Source organism: Ictalurus punctatus, chromosome 4, assembly GCF_001660625.3.
Source record: "Ictalurus punctatus breed USDA103 chromosome 4, Coco_2.0, whole genome shotgun sequence".
NCBI lineage: Eukaryota > Metazoa > Chordata > Actinopteri > Siluriformes > Ictaluridae > Ictalurus > Ictalurus punctatus.
Genome location: NC_071284.1, coordinates 7,132,501 through 7,150,000, shown reverse-complemented (window position 1 = coordinate 7,150,000; position 17,500 = coordinate 7,132,501). Strand labels below are relative to the sequence as shown.

Genomic DNA, 17,500 nt, shown 5'->3' with positions numbered 1-17,500 from the left:
TTCTTTTAATTCCCGTTTCAAGTTTTGGCACATATTGTAAAGCACACTCAATTGTATTTTAAAGGCAAGCACACAAGGTGCCATATAAATAAAATCAGTCTAATTACTCACTCACCTTAAAACACCCAACGCCCACACACAGAGAAAAAGAGGTTTTGAGGCAGCTATTCATGACTGCTTTCATTCTAATCCACTGCTTTTCATCAACAGATGCATCATTAGCCCATTAACATTCAAACTGCACCTTAATACATTTTTTACTGGTTCTGTTACAACTACTACTACTACTACTACTACTACTAATAATAATAATCATAAAAAAAACACTCACTCTCCAGGTTGCCCGCCAGCAGGTAAAGCCACGTGAGCAGGATAATGAAGCTCAGAGACGCCAGCAGCAGCTTTAGCCTCCCTCGGCATGGGCAGTGCATCATGGGATGGCAGCAGGTGGAGGAACAGGAGGAGGATGGGCTTCAGGTGGGACTCGGCCTCACGCTGCTTCCCTGCAGCATCCTCTCATCTGGAGACGGGAGAGACACACAGCTTACTGTAAAACCGTTGAGCACTTAAATGACTCAAAGATGATATAATGGAAGGAAAATTCCGGTCAGAGGGTCCAAAAGCCTGAGTCCATAACCGGGAAATGTTATTTCATAGTTCATCAGTTACTAATAATTAATTATATTTGAAATTATATTTCTGAAACAAGATTATAACATTTACTAATAAGTCTACATCAGTATAATAACAAATCCAGGACCATATTATATATGGTGGGAGTCGTTAAGAGACCACAAAAATTAACACTGATATATTAGAATTCAAATAAAATATAGTCCGTTCCATTTAACATAATAAATGTAGATTTAAATCATTTTAATAGTGTCAAGATGGATGATGAAAAAATACTCCACCTTTGGACGCTTGTGCTTTTGGAGCTTTTAATTTTATTTTTTAATTTCTTAGCATACTTTAAGATTTTTTTTTAAAACTAAAATAAAAAGTGCCTTGATTTTAATTGGGTTTTTTTCTTCTTGTTTTGCTACACAAAGTCTAGTGTGGAATTAAATTTGTGCCAAAAGAAATGAACATAAGTTTTCAAGAAACAAACAAAAATATACAATGAGAAAAGAAGAAAAATACTCTGAAAACAGTGAACTCAGGGGCAAAAATTGAACATGGTCTTCAATTAAATAGCGTTCTTTGTTCACAATCTTCTAAGCTTCCTTTTCACTAATAATGGTTTATGAATGCGCTGCCACGTTCGCCATTCTGGCCCAAACCTCGCATGTGGCCAGGGCTTAACAATGATTTACTCTCATTGGCTAGTGAGATTTGGATCGACGTTTGCCACAAATTTAATTCCATAGTCTAGATATAAAATAATAATGAATCCACATATAAAATATATGTTCATTCAGCACAAACAAAGCCAACCTGGAAGTATAAGTCAGATACTCTGGAAACATATTCTGTTTTTGTTAAAGGTATGATAAAAATGGGATGAAAATATGCAGATATAAATTTGGGGTGATTAAAATATTGTTTTTTTATCCCCAAAATGAATCCGAAATGATGCAAAACTCTCTATAATATACTGCTATACTTATATGTTCTGGTGAAGAAAAACAAAAACATTTCATTTTTTATGTGCAGTTCTAATAAACTGATTTTTCCAATATGAAACTTTATTTCTCTTTTTTTCCCCACCCTAACACTCCACATTACCCTGGCAGATGTTCACAAGTACCAGCTTTGTGCCTCTTTTCAGCCAACTCTTGTCAGCCTGCTGTCTCTTCTGTGTGTCCTAACGACTAATTGGCCAGGGCTTCATCGTTACACTCTTCTGTCTCCTAACAATGTGGACATCATTACAGGCAGGAGAGTACTAACCACAATACAAATTAAAAGTTTGCTTTTCTCATGCATTTGACCTTATTTTAATTTAGCTTAATGAAGTGAGAATTTAAAGTGAGCACAACCGTAAAGCATGTTTTCAATGTTCTCACTGCACACTGGGTCTGAGTTATTGCTTTTAGACTTTAAAATCTAAGATAGTGTTGAGTATATGACATATGCTGCTGCTTTAATCAGAAAGAATGTCTTCTGCTCATCCCAGTACTCCTATTCACAATTTGCTCATAATGAACATCCTTTGAACTAGGGGTGCTTTAATACTATTTTATTTTCAGACCATATATGAGTATGAGTACGTGCTTTTTGGTACATGCTGATACCAATACCAGACATGTCTCAGTCTGTCAGTCTTGTTTTTCAGAGAGATTAATTATTTCAAGTAATAAAAATATTTTGAAATTTAAAAAAAATGTTATGGAGGGCAGTTGATAGATTGTTGCCATATGGCAACAATGTGCAATGGTGGAAATTCTGAAATTCAGGATTGCTACCTGAGTAGCTTTCTTATTGTATACTTTATTACTCTTACTCACATAATTATTAACATTATTACTTTTACTGTTACTTCAGTGATTATTTTTTAGAAGTAGTTTTACTTGTACTTTTTAGTACATTTTTTTTCTACTCTACCCACCTCTGTTGTGTATTCGTATCATTTTGTGCAGGTGCAGGTTGTAATATTGTGTTTATGTTGTGTAAGAATCTGATTAATCTCTTATAGGATGTGTTTGGGTGAGTGAATTAATCCACTACTGAAGTGCTTTAGTTTAGTGGTTTTCATTCACTCAGCTCAAGCAGGTCATTCCTGCTGATATCTACATTACTACTTTCCACCCCCACGTCTTTATCCACACTGAACAGTTGCTCTTTGAGGGTTCTGCTCTACCTGACCAGCTGACTTACATGTTCATGGTGTGAAAAGGAAGGTGTGAAAGCATCTTGGCCAAAATAATAGCAGGAATTTTCCACACCCAACCCCAAGCACAGGTCTAAATGACCCATACATAACCTTAGGCCTACAGAACCACAACGTATGGAGGCCATTCCACTGAACTACCCAAAAGATATTTCAAATGAAACCGCACAGAAAGTTTCCCCTAAACAAGAGACTGTCAGAGAATCCAGAGACTCTATTTGCAGACCTCCATAAGGATGGCAACACCAACAACCTGATTTTTTTACGCGAACAAACCCTATGAATGGCACAGGGCCATAATTTCACATTTCTTTCTGCTGAAAGGAAAGTCATCTGTGGAGGTTTCCAGCTAAAAAATAAAAAACGAGGAAGACCCAAGAACTATCAGCAGCAACATATACAAAACAACAGGGATAGTTGTAGTAAAAAGCATCCATAGGCTCTTTGAAAAAAACTTCCTCAAGATCAAGGAAAGCGCACAGCAGGAGCCCATTACCAATGACCACCTCTTCACCCCAGAGGAGTCAGACATCCCCTACTCCTGTAAAGTTTAATCATTTATCAACTCACTACCCTGTGTCACTCAGAAGATCATGGGCTCCCTTTGAGTCTGGTTCTTCTCAAGGATTCCTCCTCATATTGTCTCAGGGAGCTATCACCTCCAGCTTGCTCATTAGGGAGGTACAGTGACTCTATATCCAGATTTCTGTAAAGCTGTTTTCTGACAATATTGTTAAAAGCATTATACACATAAAATCAAATTGAACAGACGAGCTTTTCTGCATCATAAAATATAACAGCCAATCAGCTGCTAGTTTGCAAACGCTGGTCGAAAACGTGTGGTGGGTTTGTGCTGGTTGGGAGTATTTCTTATTTGCAAATAACATCTGTATTTTTTGATGATGTTAAAAGTTTTGGCACATACTTTTTTTATTTCAACATGAAACTTAGGTTGGCCTGGATCAGTGAAACAGAACACTGTTAAATAGTGAATAAAGCAGCAGAGTAAAGTTCAATTAAAGATGTAGATACATCATGCCATGTGGCTCCATGAACACTGGTCCTGTCTACATCTCTCTTAATTAAAGAGATCGAAGTGGGAGACTCTCGATCACTTCAGCACAGACAGATTAACAAAGAAGGGACAGGGAGATGGAGCAATGGAGCAGCAGATGCATCCCCTGATTTTATCACCTTAATTAATCATGCTTCACTTTAATTAGACACTCGCCTGCAGGCAATAATATTGGATGCTGCCAATAACAGAAAACAACAAGTTTATTAAAAGCAGGACACTGCTCGGAGAGGACAGAGAGATACAGCAGACCGAAGATTATTAGGTTTTTAGTCCGTGGGGATCTGATGGACACTGTTTCAGGTGCTGACTGAGCAGCAGGTTTTATGTTTACACGCTTGAGAAAACAGTCCTGCACTTGTGACCCGAACGAGTTCAAATCCCAAGACTGTCACTACTCAACTCTTGAGTCAGACGCTTACCCCTTAAATCCTCCGTTCCATGCTTGGGTTGCTTTAATAATAATAATAATAATAAAAAAAAAGCTAAGTGAGTAAGCATAATGCTCCCAGAACATCCTTATATAAGCGCAGTGTTCTTCAGTGAGCTTTAGTATTTTTGCTCTTCTATAGATTACATTACAAATTTCCAAATTCTGTTGAGACATTTTTCCCCCTCTGATGTTTTTATACAATGTTGTCCCATTGTACAACTTCTGTTTAGACCTAGAGTGGTACAAAAAGACTTACAATACACTTTAAGAGAAAAAAGTAGGATTTCCCTAAAAAGTACATTTTCTTATGTAGTTTTGTTATAGGATCATTTCATGCTTCTGTTTGTTATGCCATGTATTTTTGTTTCTGCTGTAGTCCTGTCTCTGCCCCTGTACTGTCATTGATGTGTTATGTGACTGTGTCCATGTGTTTGATTTGTTTGTCTATGTATGCCTCATTATATCTGTCCCTCGCTACAATGTCTTCTTTTTTGTTGATCATCGATTATCCGTTTTTTCTCAATTTTATTTTCAGTGATTCCAATTTTTTTTTATTAACAACACATCTCCTATCATAAATGTTAAACAAATATCTCCTTACAGAAAGTTTTCATCTGTTATTGTTAGGCTTTAATTGTCCAAGCATCCAGTGGGGCACGGTGGCTTAGTGGCTAACATGCTTACATCACACTTCTGGGGTTGGGAGTACAATTCCCACCTCTGCCCTGTGCGTGTGTGTGTGTGTGTGTGTGTGAGTGTGTGTATGCAGAGTTTGCATTTTCTCCCTGTGCTTCAGGGGTTTCCTCCGGGTACTCTTGCTTCCTCCCCATTCCAAAGACATGCATTGTAAGCTGACTGCCATCTCTAAATTATCCATAGTGTTTGAATAGTTGTGTGAGTGTGTGTGTACGAATGTGCCCTGCGCTGGGATGGCACGCCATGCAGGGTGTCCCTTGACTTGCTACCGGAGTCCCCTGGGATAGGCTCCAGACTTCCCGTGACCCTGTGTAGGATAAGCGGTACAAAAAATGGATGGATGGATGGATTCATTATGCATATAAGTCCTGTGACTTGGAAATAGCTATCACTATAGAAATCTATAATGTATGTAAACATAAACTCAGAATAACTCATTCAGCAGCACTGTGGTAATGTTAATTAAGAGAACCTTAATATAAAGCATTGCCCTCTCGAGATATGGCCATGGCTCTGCATTTGTTTATGCATCTCCCACTCATTAACAAACTTTTTCTAAAGTGATTTCAGCTGGTGAAAATACACTGGAATGCTGAGGAATATATAATATGCAAAATAAAGAAAGAGCATTCAGATCAGAAAAGGTTTACATATGCACTACATGGCATGTTATTAAGGATTGAAGTGAAGTATGAGAAATTGAAGCAGGATGAAAATGAACTTTGAATTCCATTTGATTTTTGAAGCCTTAAAGTATGAATTAGCACTGTGTTGTGTTTTATTAGTGTTGTGTATTCCTGTGTCACACCACCTTCTTTCTGTACTACAATATGGGGGTTACAGAGGTAGTGCTGTCTTCTTCCTGCCACCATCCAGTGCTATTCCTGCCTTATTATATATATATATATATATATATATATATATATATATATATATATATATTTGCCTTGAGAAGGCAAAACAGTGAGAATAATCACTTAGCTATATATATATATATATATATGTATGAGTGTGTGTGTGTGTATATATATATATATATATATATATATATATATATATATAAAGTGCTTATTCTCACTGTTTTGCCTTCTCAAGGCCTCTCTCCAGTCACATGTCCATCCACACACAAACATTCCCACAAAGCGTTAGCGACGTGCTAACATTCTCAGACTTCAGGGCCAGGCACAAGAAGAGAGTAAAAGCAAAGTAAATAAGGAATTTGCACTTACATTACTTTGGTGACCTTGAAAGGCAACAACATGAAAAAATCTACCAGCACAACCCAGTAGAACCTCATCTCTATGAAGCACACCTTCAAGGACAAATATTCAGTAATGAATTATAATCCTAAGCAATTAAGCGTGACCAGACTGAGGCACACAGTCTTAAAAACAAGAAGGAATAAAACAAATTGCAGGTAATCACACAGTAAAAATGAATCATTGCACTGAAAGAAGAGTACGAAAATAAGGTTAATGGGAGGATGATTGGGAGCACACAGATGCTCACACATCACTGATCCGCTAAATCATCTCTGATAAAGCACATCCACATAAGCTGAGTGAGGTCCAGGAACAAACACATACCATCGAATACATCTTGTAATGTTTTCTTTTCTCTTCTCTTCTAGAATAGCGATACATCTACTTAAACCGGTACTTTGCGTGCTCATTTAGCCATATTCGTATTCCAATACCAGCATCTAACACCAATTGTTAAGTGATGAATAGGCGACACAAAATGACAGCTATCTGGATGTATTTCATGATTAATGATCAGGTTCGAGTCAAAGCAGACTGCAAACTATTTTTATTTCATAAAAATATGAAGAAGAGGAACTTCGCCATCTTCCTACAATTACATGCAACCTGATAAAACATCTTATGGAGTTTAACAGGTGCTGTGAAAGGGTTTTGCAAGTGTACAGCTGTGAAGTGAGCACTTCAGGTCTGTGAGCACTGAGAAGTGGGCGCTTCCTATCCACTTGCCAGGGTCTACACTGCTGACTGAATGTGATTCATGGCATCTTGAGCTCATTTTTAATGACCACGGTCTCTGATATTGCTCTGTGAGCTCAGGTCAGTCAAGGAGTTCATTGTTAGCAGCATATGGCAGAAACCAATAAATACAACGGTCCATGACACCCCGATTGCTTAATACTAAGTAGGCTACTCATTTAGCTTTCAGGAGTGAAAAAAAAAAATGCATTTGTACTCTGGAAAAATACTATTGATCCATCCCTATTCCAGACACTCCAACTCCATCTTTCTCGTACCTGCCTTAAAGTAGAAAAAGTTCAAAGGTCATGATGCCAAATGGGAAATCTACTTAAGTCTATGAACACACACTGCAAAATTACACCCCATTACAGACATGGTACCAGGAACCATCTGCTCTGATGATTCATTACTCAAAGATGGTAATACGATTCATTTTTTTCACGCTATTATCATGTTTCAACCTGCAAGCCCATCTCTTCCCCTCAAGCACTCCATCTCGCCATTTGCAGCAGGAGATCACTATTAAAGGTCAGAGGTTGTGATAGCAAATGGGTAGAGCAGGTCCACAGTATGCAGCCAGAGGGTGTCTATTCACCGACAGCCAACAGCCACATCAATTTCATCATATGACACTAAGCTGAGCTCGTTAAACCTCTAGACATGGACATGACCAGGAAAAACACATTTCAGGCTGATTATAGCTCAAACATGCACTTTATTTGTTTAATCTTTCAATCCGCTGAGTTAAATGTTCTCTCTCGGTCCCTTCTAGAAATCCCCGCTGTAAAATGCAGATGTTATTATACTTTAAAACTGTTCCTCGATACCCCTTTGCCTGAAGCAGTTAATCTCAATACACTTCTAAATAGCATTTGACTTTTCAACTTGCCATTTAATTCAAAGTACTTCTTCTGTGTATTTCTACATATATTTCCTTTCAATGTATTTGTGTACTTTTTTAATCTCCTTATGATTGTTTATCAATCATTTTCACTTCATTTTTTATTTTATCTTTGTGCGCATTATATAATAAAATTGAATTTTTAACACGTGATTGTACAGCACTTTGAGCTACCACATGTATGAAAAGTGCTCTAAAATTATTATTAGAGGTGGGCAGAGGTGGTTTAGGTGCCAAGCTGCCACTGTTGGGCCCTTGGGCGAGGCCCTTAACCCTCTCTGCTCCAGGGGCACCGTATCATGGCTGACCCTGCGCTCTAACCTCAACCTCCTAACATGCTGTGATATGCGAAGAAAAATGAATTTCACTGTGCATATGTATATGTGACCAATAAAGACTTATTACTATTATTATTATTATAAGGCACCCTATTGGTACTCTACATAATTCTTCTTATTATTATTATTGTTACGTTTCTTCTTCTTCTGGCAAGATTGTCTACTGCAGCCCACAGAACCGTCTGGTAAAAAATTGTGAAATTTGGCGCGATGATTGGGGAGGGTCTAAGGAGCATTCTGACCAAATTTGGACCAAGTGCTGCTAATGCTCAGGCGTCACCACTGGTTCAAATTTGGGCCTAATTTGAAGTATTTTTATAGTCATTACTTGTGAACCGTGTGTCCAAAATTTAAAAGCCTGGCATCCCTGGATTCCCTGGGTTAATACGAGTTCAACGAACCCTATGATTAATTCACTAACTGACTAATTGACTAATTAATCGTTAATTTCACTATGAACATTATCCGCTTAATTAGATTTTCCGCCATATTGGATTTTGTCAAAAAAAGAATACTCCAAATGGTTTCAATCTGATTGCTTAGGCAACAATTTTAGTGTGTCTATGAATGTGTGGCTCACTGAGTCTGGGTGCTTGGCCCCCAAAAATGCTGCTTGTAGCTTTAATTATTATTATTATTATTATTATTTTTTTTTTTTATTATTATTATTATTATTATTATTATTATTATTATTATTATAAAATGTTAGTGAAGATTATAATATAATGATTAAACTGCTGAAACCTGCTGAAAATCACTAATCTGTAAAACGAGGATTATAGTATTATCACAGTAGGCTACACTTGCTAGGTTACTTTTCTCTTGCTAGGTTGCTCAGGCTTGAAAAGACTCATAGGGTGAATGTGAATGTTATGCCCTGTATCATACCCACACCTAAGAAATACCCCACCAGGGCACCACTGACTGAACACACACACACACACACACACACACACACACACACACACACACACACACACACACACAGAAAATCTTTACTCCTGACTAGCTGTTTTTATTAAAACTGCTATCTCACACTCGGCCATTTTGAAGTATACCATCTCTACCAGATGGCTGCATCTCTCTGCATGCTGGATTTGACCTGTGCTCTCGTTTGGTGGACTCTGAAGCTGTTGATCTCTTTGGATTTGGCTTTGCACTTGGATCCAAATCTCTAGTCCTTCTTTGCTGGTGGGAAAATTAACATCAGCCTTATGATTGGAGATGGTGAAATACAAGACTGACACAAGCTTAACCCAAGATGAGGACCACCCACATTTCATTGACTGGGTAGGAAATCTCATAAAGTACATGTAGACATTATAAAAAGGCAATTAGGCATACTTGCTATTGTACTTCCTATTGTGTGACCACAAGACCAACATTAAACAAATTAGAAAGTAATCACATATTTGGGTTCCTAGAGGCTTTAATGCATTTCAACTGACAAACAATAAAACATTTTTTTTTTTTTTTTTTGCTGGTTGTATTCACAGTTTAGCCGTATGAGTCATGAAAAGTTTTCAAACAGAACTGAATGTTTCAGTGTAACCTTAGCTTAAATATGGTCACAAAGATCTATTGTTTACTTCCTGTTTCCCTAGTTTACCTTGCTCATGCTCCACTCTGACCACACCCCTAAATCATTGTTATCATCTGTTTATTGTTATTATAGTCTCACTTTGTCTTGCATTAAGAGGCTATACAACTTTGCATGTATTGTTGCTTTGAATGCATTTTATATTGTGTGATTCTATGTAGGTGCCTTGACTCCTTATATTTGACTCTTAGTTTGTGTTCTCGATGATGATTTTCTGAAACTGTCTATCTAATTGACCTTTATGCGATATGGATTGTGGATTTTGACCTGGATTTCCTGAATAATACCTGAATAAGCAGCTTCTGATTACAGCATCTGGCTTTTGTTTAATAAACAGATTAAAAATGTGTGCGATTGTTGATACGATGAGGTTTTCTGTGAGGAGACATTTATTTATCATTTTTTGAGGGAGTCTCCGGTGTCAGTGATTTGTAATAGTAAGAAGTAAAGCTGTCACTTTGAGTTTTGTTTTTTTTAAACTCTAGGAAAGTCTTCAGGCGGAGGGCTTTGTGCTTTGCGGTTTCTCTGTAACATGACAAGCTGAAATTAACTTTACAAGAGAGGAAAAATGAGAGGCTGGTGAGAGAATGATTGTTTATAGCTGCTATAACATAAGCAATAACAGGAATAAACTTGTTTCATTGCTGTTCAGCAACATGAAATGTACTAATAAATGGATTTTTTAAAAAAAGTTCACCATTCTTTAATCAATAAATAATGGTATAAGGATAGAAGGAATTAAGGAAATCACTAAAAGATGTGCTGTTATAGCAATTTTATGATTATTTTCCTATAACAGCATGCAATGTTGTGTTTTATTCCTTATCTTATAGATAGGCCGTTCTAAGGTACTAGTAGTAGTGTTTTACTTCCTTTCTGTTATTTTACAGTTACTACCTTATATTTGTGTTAGCAATATTGTTTAATAAAAGTGGCCAGGCTGACAGAGAAAGATAGAAAACAAAAGCTGTGCAAGTTCTCTGGGCCTCTTTTTGTTCTGTTTATGCTGGAGCAGGTAACTCTTTCTTATATCCCCATGGCACATAAACCTCACCTGCCTGCCGTCTCTCATCTGCTCTTTATCAAAATTCTCTCCGACGAGGTCACACGGCGCCTGGATCATGCTTACACTTGCAGTCTGACCACATGCCGCCTCTTTATGTTTCCACATGCATCCACATTAATTACTGCTTTAAGTAGCTTGATATATCAACAGACATACACACTGACTCAGCTCTGAACCAAAGTACAGTCTGCTTTCTTGCTCACTTTGAGATTTCTGAACATCTCAAAAGGTGCAGGTTTTGGGAGGTGACCGTTTATCCTTGCCCCAAGCACACATAAAGCGAGAGAAAGAGAGAGAGATGGACAAAGGGAGAGAGAGAGAGACAGAAAGGCAGAGGGAGGATACAAGGCGAGCTGGGTAGCTTTAATGAGGATCTTTTGTCGAACCAGCAACAAAACAAAACGCTTATAGTCTGCTGGGATAAAAGCTCTAGTAAAGCAGAACCAACAGAGAGAGAGAGAGAGAGAGAGAGAGAGAGAGAGAGAGAGAGAGAGAAAGGGGAAAAAGGGCTATGGATGTGAAATATGGACGCACAGAGACCTCAACGACGTTTACAGCCAACACTCATCTTATCTGCTATGGGAGATAAATAAAACTACTAAGCCCTGAACATGCAGCCTTTTGTTCCACCGGTTCCATCTCCCTCCTGTTCAGGTCAAAATGATACGTTGTAATTTGTGCTGAATATAGAAAAGATACTATGGCTGAAAAATTATTTGAAACATGGAACATTATGTGTTCGACCCAAATTCTCTAATGTACACAAACAATTTGTTTTTTTTAATGATAGAATAGAGAAAATGTTCAGGACATTTGGACCTCAGAGTCACAATAAAACATACACACACGTCAACAAACACAGGAAGAATATTCATGTGTGTATTTCCATAAATTGGGGCTGCAATGAATATTTGATCAATTTTATCATTTAAAAAATTAAATAATTCAAATTATCAACACTTATTATTAAATCTCCAACTTCCATCTGGGGTATTCATGTTAATATTTTCACTCTTTAACAATTTAGAGTGATTTAGTTTGTTTTTAATTATGTTCGTTCCCTGTAACATTACTAATACCGGGTTAGAACTTTCACAAAATTTAGATCTTAACTGATCCACAAACCTTTTGGGACAATGTTCTGTGGATTAATGAGTCAAAAGTGGAACTGTTTGGAAGGCAGGGTTCCCGATACATCTGACGTAAACCAAACACCGAATTCCACAAAAAGAACATCATACCTACGGTCAAGCATGGTGGTGGGAGTGTGATGGTGTGGGGATGCTTTGCTGCTTCAGAGCCTGCGCAACTTGTAATAATTGAGGGAGACATGAATTCTCTCTACCGGAAAATCCTAAAGGAGAATGTCTGGTCTTTAGTCCCTAAGTTGAAACTCAAGAGCAAATGGATTCTGCAGCAAGACAATCATCCAAAGCATAGGAGTAAGTCCTAGTCCTAGAAGTAAGTGAAAGACTGATCTCCAGTTATCGGAAGTGTTTGGTTGCAGTTATTGCTGCTAAAGGTGGCACAAACAGATTTTAAGTTTAAGGGGGCAATTAGTTTTTCACACGGGTGATAGGTATTGGATAACGCTTTTTGCTTCAATAAAAAACAAATAAATAAAAATGATGTGCTGCACTAGAAAGTGAAATTAAATGTCAAAGAATGAGCTATTTCTATGTGATTTGGTTATGAGTATACAACTTTACGGTTTTTATGAGAATGAGAGTGTCTCGATAACAGAATGCACTGAACATTATGGAGGAAATAAAGTTTTTGTCTTTACCTTGGCTACTTTTTCTGATACCAGGACAATTTCTTAGGAGCTACCTCCTATATAACGTGTATACTCTGATACTATAATGGTGATCAGATTTAAAAGCGCCCCAATCATCTTTCTCCCTCAGAATTAGCTGTGATGAAGGAATGATTAAAAAAAAAACATCACTGTATTGTTTGAAGGAATAATACAAAACACCGATGTGTAAGTCTATTCAAGTCTAAAGTCAGCCATTTTGAAGTCCCAGATGACTGGCGAGTGAGTACGATATTGCCAAGGAAGTACTTTGCACGGGACTTTGTATGGTATGTTCCAGAAGTCGACCCCATAGGCTAGTGTTGGAGACCAAGATAACAAACACACAAATCTCCCTTTCTCAAGAGCGACCAAACCTGTGAAAGCATGACATAATCCTGCCCCAGCTGTCAATCAAACCATACTGGAAAGCATGTTAATGTGATTAAAGTGGGACTGCATAATCGCCACACACTGGAGTAGTGTTATTGCAGCCATGCCCTTTTAAACGAGGGGCTTTTCAGCTGTGCATATAATCAGAGCTGGGATCTCTCTGATTAATATATAATCACCTTTGCTGACCCAGCAACACACACACACACACACACACACACACACACACACACACACACACACACACACACACACACACGCAGAAAATGTAGTGCATATCGTATAGTGCTTTACTGGTTAGTTTTTGAAGCTGACTAGGCTTTAGGGGAAAATAAATCAGATTTACTTCCTGCTAGTCATGCACCAGTAATCAATAATACAGTATCTCGCTATATTTAACACAGTATTATCATCGCAAGCATATTATAATAATACCTTTGTGTTCCATTTGGGAGGAGTCTTCCAAAGTAGCTCTTCTGTCCTCAAAAGTCACTTTGTTTGGCCAAATAAAAAACGTACACACCATGCACACACAACTAGTGAACACAAGATGGGAGTTTGTTTTAATGGTCTAGTTTTTAGACATTTTAAAATAAAAAGTAGTTTTGGAAGAAACTGCCGTAGAAAAGCAACTCCACAAAGAGATTAATCAGGATGACCAATCAATGGTCTCAACTTTTTCTAGCTCCACCCACATGTCCCCATTTGATACAATTGGTATCAGGAAGGGTAACCAAATTCAGCGCAGGAACTCGGGGGACAGGTCACCTAGCACTGGAAACAACAACAATGCTCCATGATCCGGGTTCATGGTTAATTCACTGAGCCATGCTACAAAGTCTGTTTATAAAAGTGCTGTAAGAATGCCTTTTTCAACTTTAAGCCACAGAGAAAAAACTGACAGCCAATAAGAGTAGCTCTTCAGAGATTTTACCCCATGGGATTTTGGAATTTCAGTCCCCCGGAGTCAGCGAGTCTGCCTACGAGTATGATAGATGTGCATTAGGAGGCTAATCTTCAAAACCACTCTGTATCTCTCTATATACATCTCTTCCTTTCTCTACACTTCCTTCCTTCCTTCCCATGCGCTCCAGACATCCCTTTGAGGCCTTAAAGCAAGCTAATCTTCCTCTCTGCTTTCTTGACAAACCACACAAAGTGGTTTCTTTCGTTCCTTAGAGTCTCCGACACCATAAAGCACCACCGTGGCTTGGAGATAAAGGCTGATAAACAGAAAGAAGCCAAAGAGTGAGAAAATCGAGAAAAGATTTAACGCAGTGCCTTAAAACAATTGGCACTTTGAAAGTGCTGCGAGCATCAGGCTCCTACAGAATTAAGCACTTGCTTCAGTCACAACCATTAGATGCAACTTTCTCCTTAAATAGCAGACAGGAGCATCAATCTGTACTGCCCATAACTCTCAGGAAAGTCTACAGTTCAACCAGAACGAGTCATAATGGCGCCAGAGTTTCGCAACTAAACCACACCATTTTTCAGTGCCTTGAGCAAAGCTGATTGCCTGCCAACTCTAAGTTGCAAGGACTGCCTTTTTTATCTACTAACCATAATAAATGGCTAATTGGCTAATCGCCAACTATGAAGCAAGGTGCATATTATGCTAAATAAACGACACACTTTGTCAAAAGCTGCTAGGAACTTGCTTTATCTTCGTTAATCACCACAGTAGAGGAACTGACTGCAGGCATACATTCCATCATTATAGTCATACACAGAGGAATTAATTACATAAGTTATCTATAGTTCTAATTACCTTTAAAGTATCCTGACTAAACATTTGATTTTTAGATAAGTGGCTGAGCAAGAAATTACACAATATCTCCCTCACACTAAATGTAGTTGATCCAGTGGTGTCTGGCATTTGCTTCTTTAGTTTTCCAGTTGTTCAATAACGAACTACAGAGAGTGATGCACCTTCTGCCTTATTTTAATACTCAAATATCCATAAGAGCTAATGAAAGGATGTTCGTTTAACCGCTCGAATAGGGAAAAGAGCGTCTTTAATGTCATCAAGTATCATTGCTCCATTACAGTTGAACGTTCCTAATGTTGGTGGCACACGTGCTTGTTTTGATAGAGAAATTATAGACAGAAATAATATCAAACGCACAGCAAACTTTTCCTAAATATGAGCTCAATATTTCAGCCTTTTAGCCCTACTGTAGCAGACGACACTGGCTTGAAATTGAAAAATTCAAATAGGATTAAAAACGCAAAAGTTTAAACGCTACTCAAATTCGAAGAATTACAACGGTCACAAAATTTTGTGGTAAAAATCTTTATATGTTCACAGTGGTAATGTGCATTATTTACAATAATCTGATGGTCAATACAGGTTTTTGTAACCCTAATCCTAATCCTTTGCCTGGTATAATGCTGCATTCAACTAAAGGTTGTAACTTGTATCGTGAATCTATCAAACTGATTAAACAGTTTGCTGCATTGCGAAAGTAAATATACATCACTCAGCACAGTTACGCGGCTAGCTTGTTGCAAACTAAAAGCTAGCTTGTTGTTGGAAAAGGTGAACAGCCATGATTTCCCCCCACTTTGTAGTTCAAACGCACAGAGATAGAAAATGGCGTAATTCCGAGGTCTGACTTCCCACTTCTGAGGTAAGTCGATTGATTTTAATTTAGTTGTACTGACCATTATTGGAAATGTATCTCTCATTTGTCGCACAAGCTTCATATCTGATCACATGCTCCCACCCAACAACTGCCCACTCCCAAGATGCCAATGCTACTCTCTGCAGCGAAATATTTCCATACAGGCCGATTTTCTCAAGGACTTCACGTGGGTGTAGTGCATAATGAAGACCTGACAGTATTCAAATATTAATGCCTCAAACAGTTAACCTGTTACAAACTTACTAGAACACTGTGAGTGAGTCGATTGTGTGGATGATAATATAGTTCAACTCTGAACTGCTATTTTACATCATTCGAAGTAAGTCTTTAAAATGTCATCTATTAATGGAAACTATTTTGGGTGAGGCTCAGATACTCAGCCCACAGAATGTCTAATATCTTTTGTACACTTAGCTGGCTACTAACTCCAGAATTGTGAAGTTTGCAGTATGGTCTGCGCCATGCAATTCTGTGCATGTACACTTCTGTACACTAGGCTCCATTTATCAAGCTGGATACAAGCAAATTGTTTGCAGGAGCATTTACACAAGAAACTTGTTATTCATGACAATCCAGTTAGTTTTGAAAAATGTTCATTTCCTATAAGAGCTCCTGAGATTGTGTACATCTACGTATTATGTGTTACTGAAAGTTTATATAAGGATTACATTGTCAGGCTTAATCTCATTTAATATGAATCTAATGAAACCTTCAGGAAATCATTCTGTATGAAGAATTTGAAAGACAGCAATCCAAAACAATGCAATACATGAAGACAAGTAAGACTGGCTATTCAATGAGGACAGAAGAAATACCATAGTACAAAAGGAGAAAGTGTTAATGTGTGCCTGTGGTAACTAAAGAGCTGCAATGGCTGAGCTGCACTACTAGATTTAGTGTTGTTTAGTCGTCATTTTGACACTTTCATGTCACTATAAGCTTTACCTTTTATGGAGTTTTGTTATTGTCACTAAATATAAATCAACCGTGCCATGAACATGCTTGGTAGTTTACTGGTGGTCAGGATTGATCAACATAGGCACGAGTAAGAAGAAAATCAGATTTTTTTGCTACCAAAACTAACTTTGTCAGGAATTTTTAGCTCATTTTGGCCTACAAAAACATTTACACACAACTTTAATACAGATTGATAAACAAGGAAGCTGCTGAAGAAAAACTAGTTCAGCAATTTGACCTTGCTGTGACCTTGAGCCAGTTTGAAACTGTTTCAAAAGCATTTCAACTGCTGGTTACAATAATTAATTGTGCAATCATTCAGACACATTTGATTTTGTGATATCATGCTAACGGGAAACGTGGGTGGCCTGTTTGCACTGCCAGTCAAATGACAATGTAGGCGGTAGGCGGTGCTTGGCCATGTTTGGTGACGAAAAGTACCAGACCCTACAAGAGATCATCTAAAAGAGACTAGAGTAAGTCAAACTTCTTGTCAAAAGATTGACTACATACACTCGTTGTCCACTTTATTAGAGACACCTGTACACCTGCACATTCATGCAGTTATCTAATCAGCCAATCAGGTGGCAGCAGCGCAATGCATACAATCATGGAGATACAGGTCAAGTGCTTCAGGTAAGGTTCACATCAAACATCAGATTGAAGAAAAGATGTGATCGTGGCATGGCTGTTGGTACCAGGTGGACTGGTTTGAGAATTTCAGAAACTGCCGAACTCCTTGGAATTGTACACATAACAGTCTCT

The 17,500-nt window shown here is 38.0% G+C and overlaps 1 protein-coding gene across 6 annotated transcripts in view; it reads right to left on the bottom strand.

Moving 5' to 3' along the window:
* Positions 1 to 17,500, bottom strand: part of large2 (LARGE xylosyl- and glucuronyltransferase 2) — a 135,236-nt gene that overhangs the window by 17,363 nt on the left and 100,373 nt on the right. For all 6 annotated transcript variants that reach the window (XM_047152706.2, XM_047152705.2, XM_047152704.2 and 3 more), the window contains one exon: positions 332 to 520. In XM_047152706.2, the coding sequence (XP_047008662.2) occupies positions 332 to 434 (103 nt within the window). In that variant the 5' untranslated portion in view covers positions 435 to 520. The remainder of the gene's footprint in view (positions 1 to 331; positions 521 to 17,500) is intronic.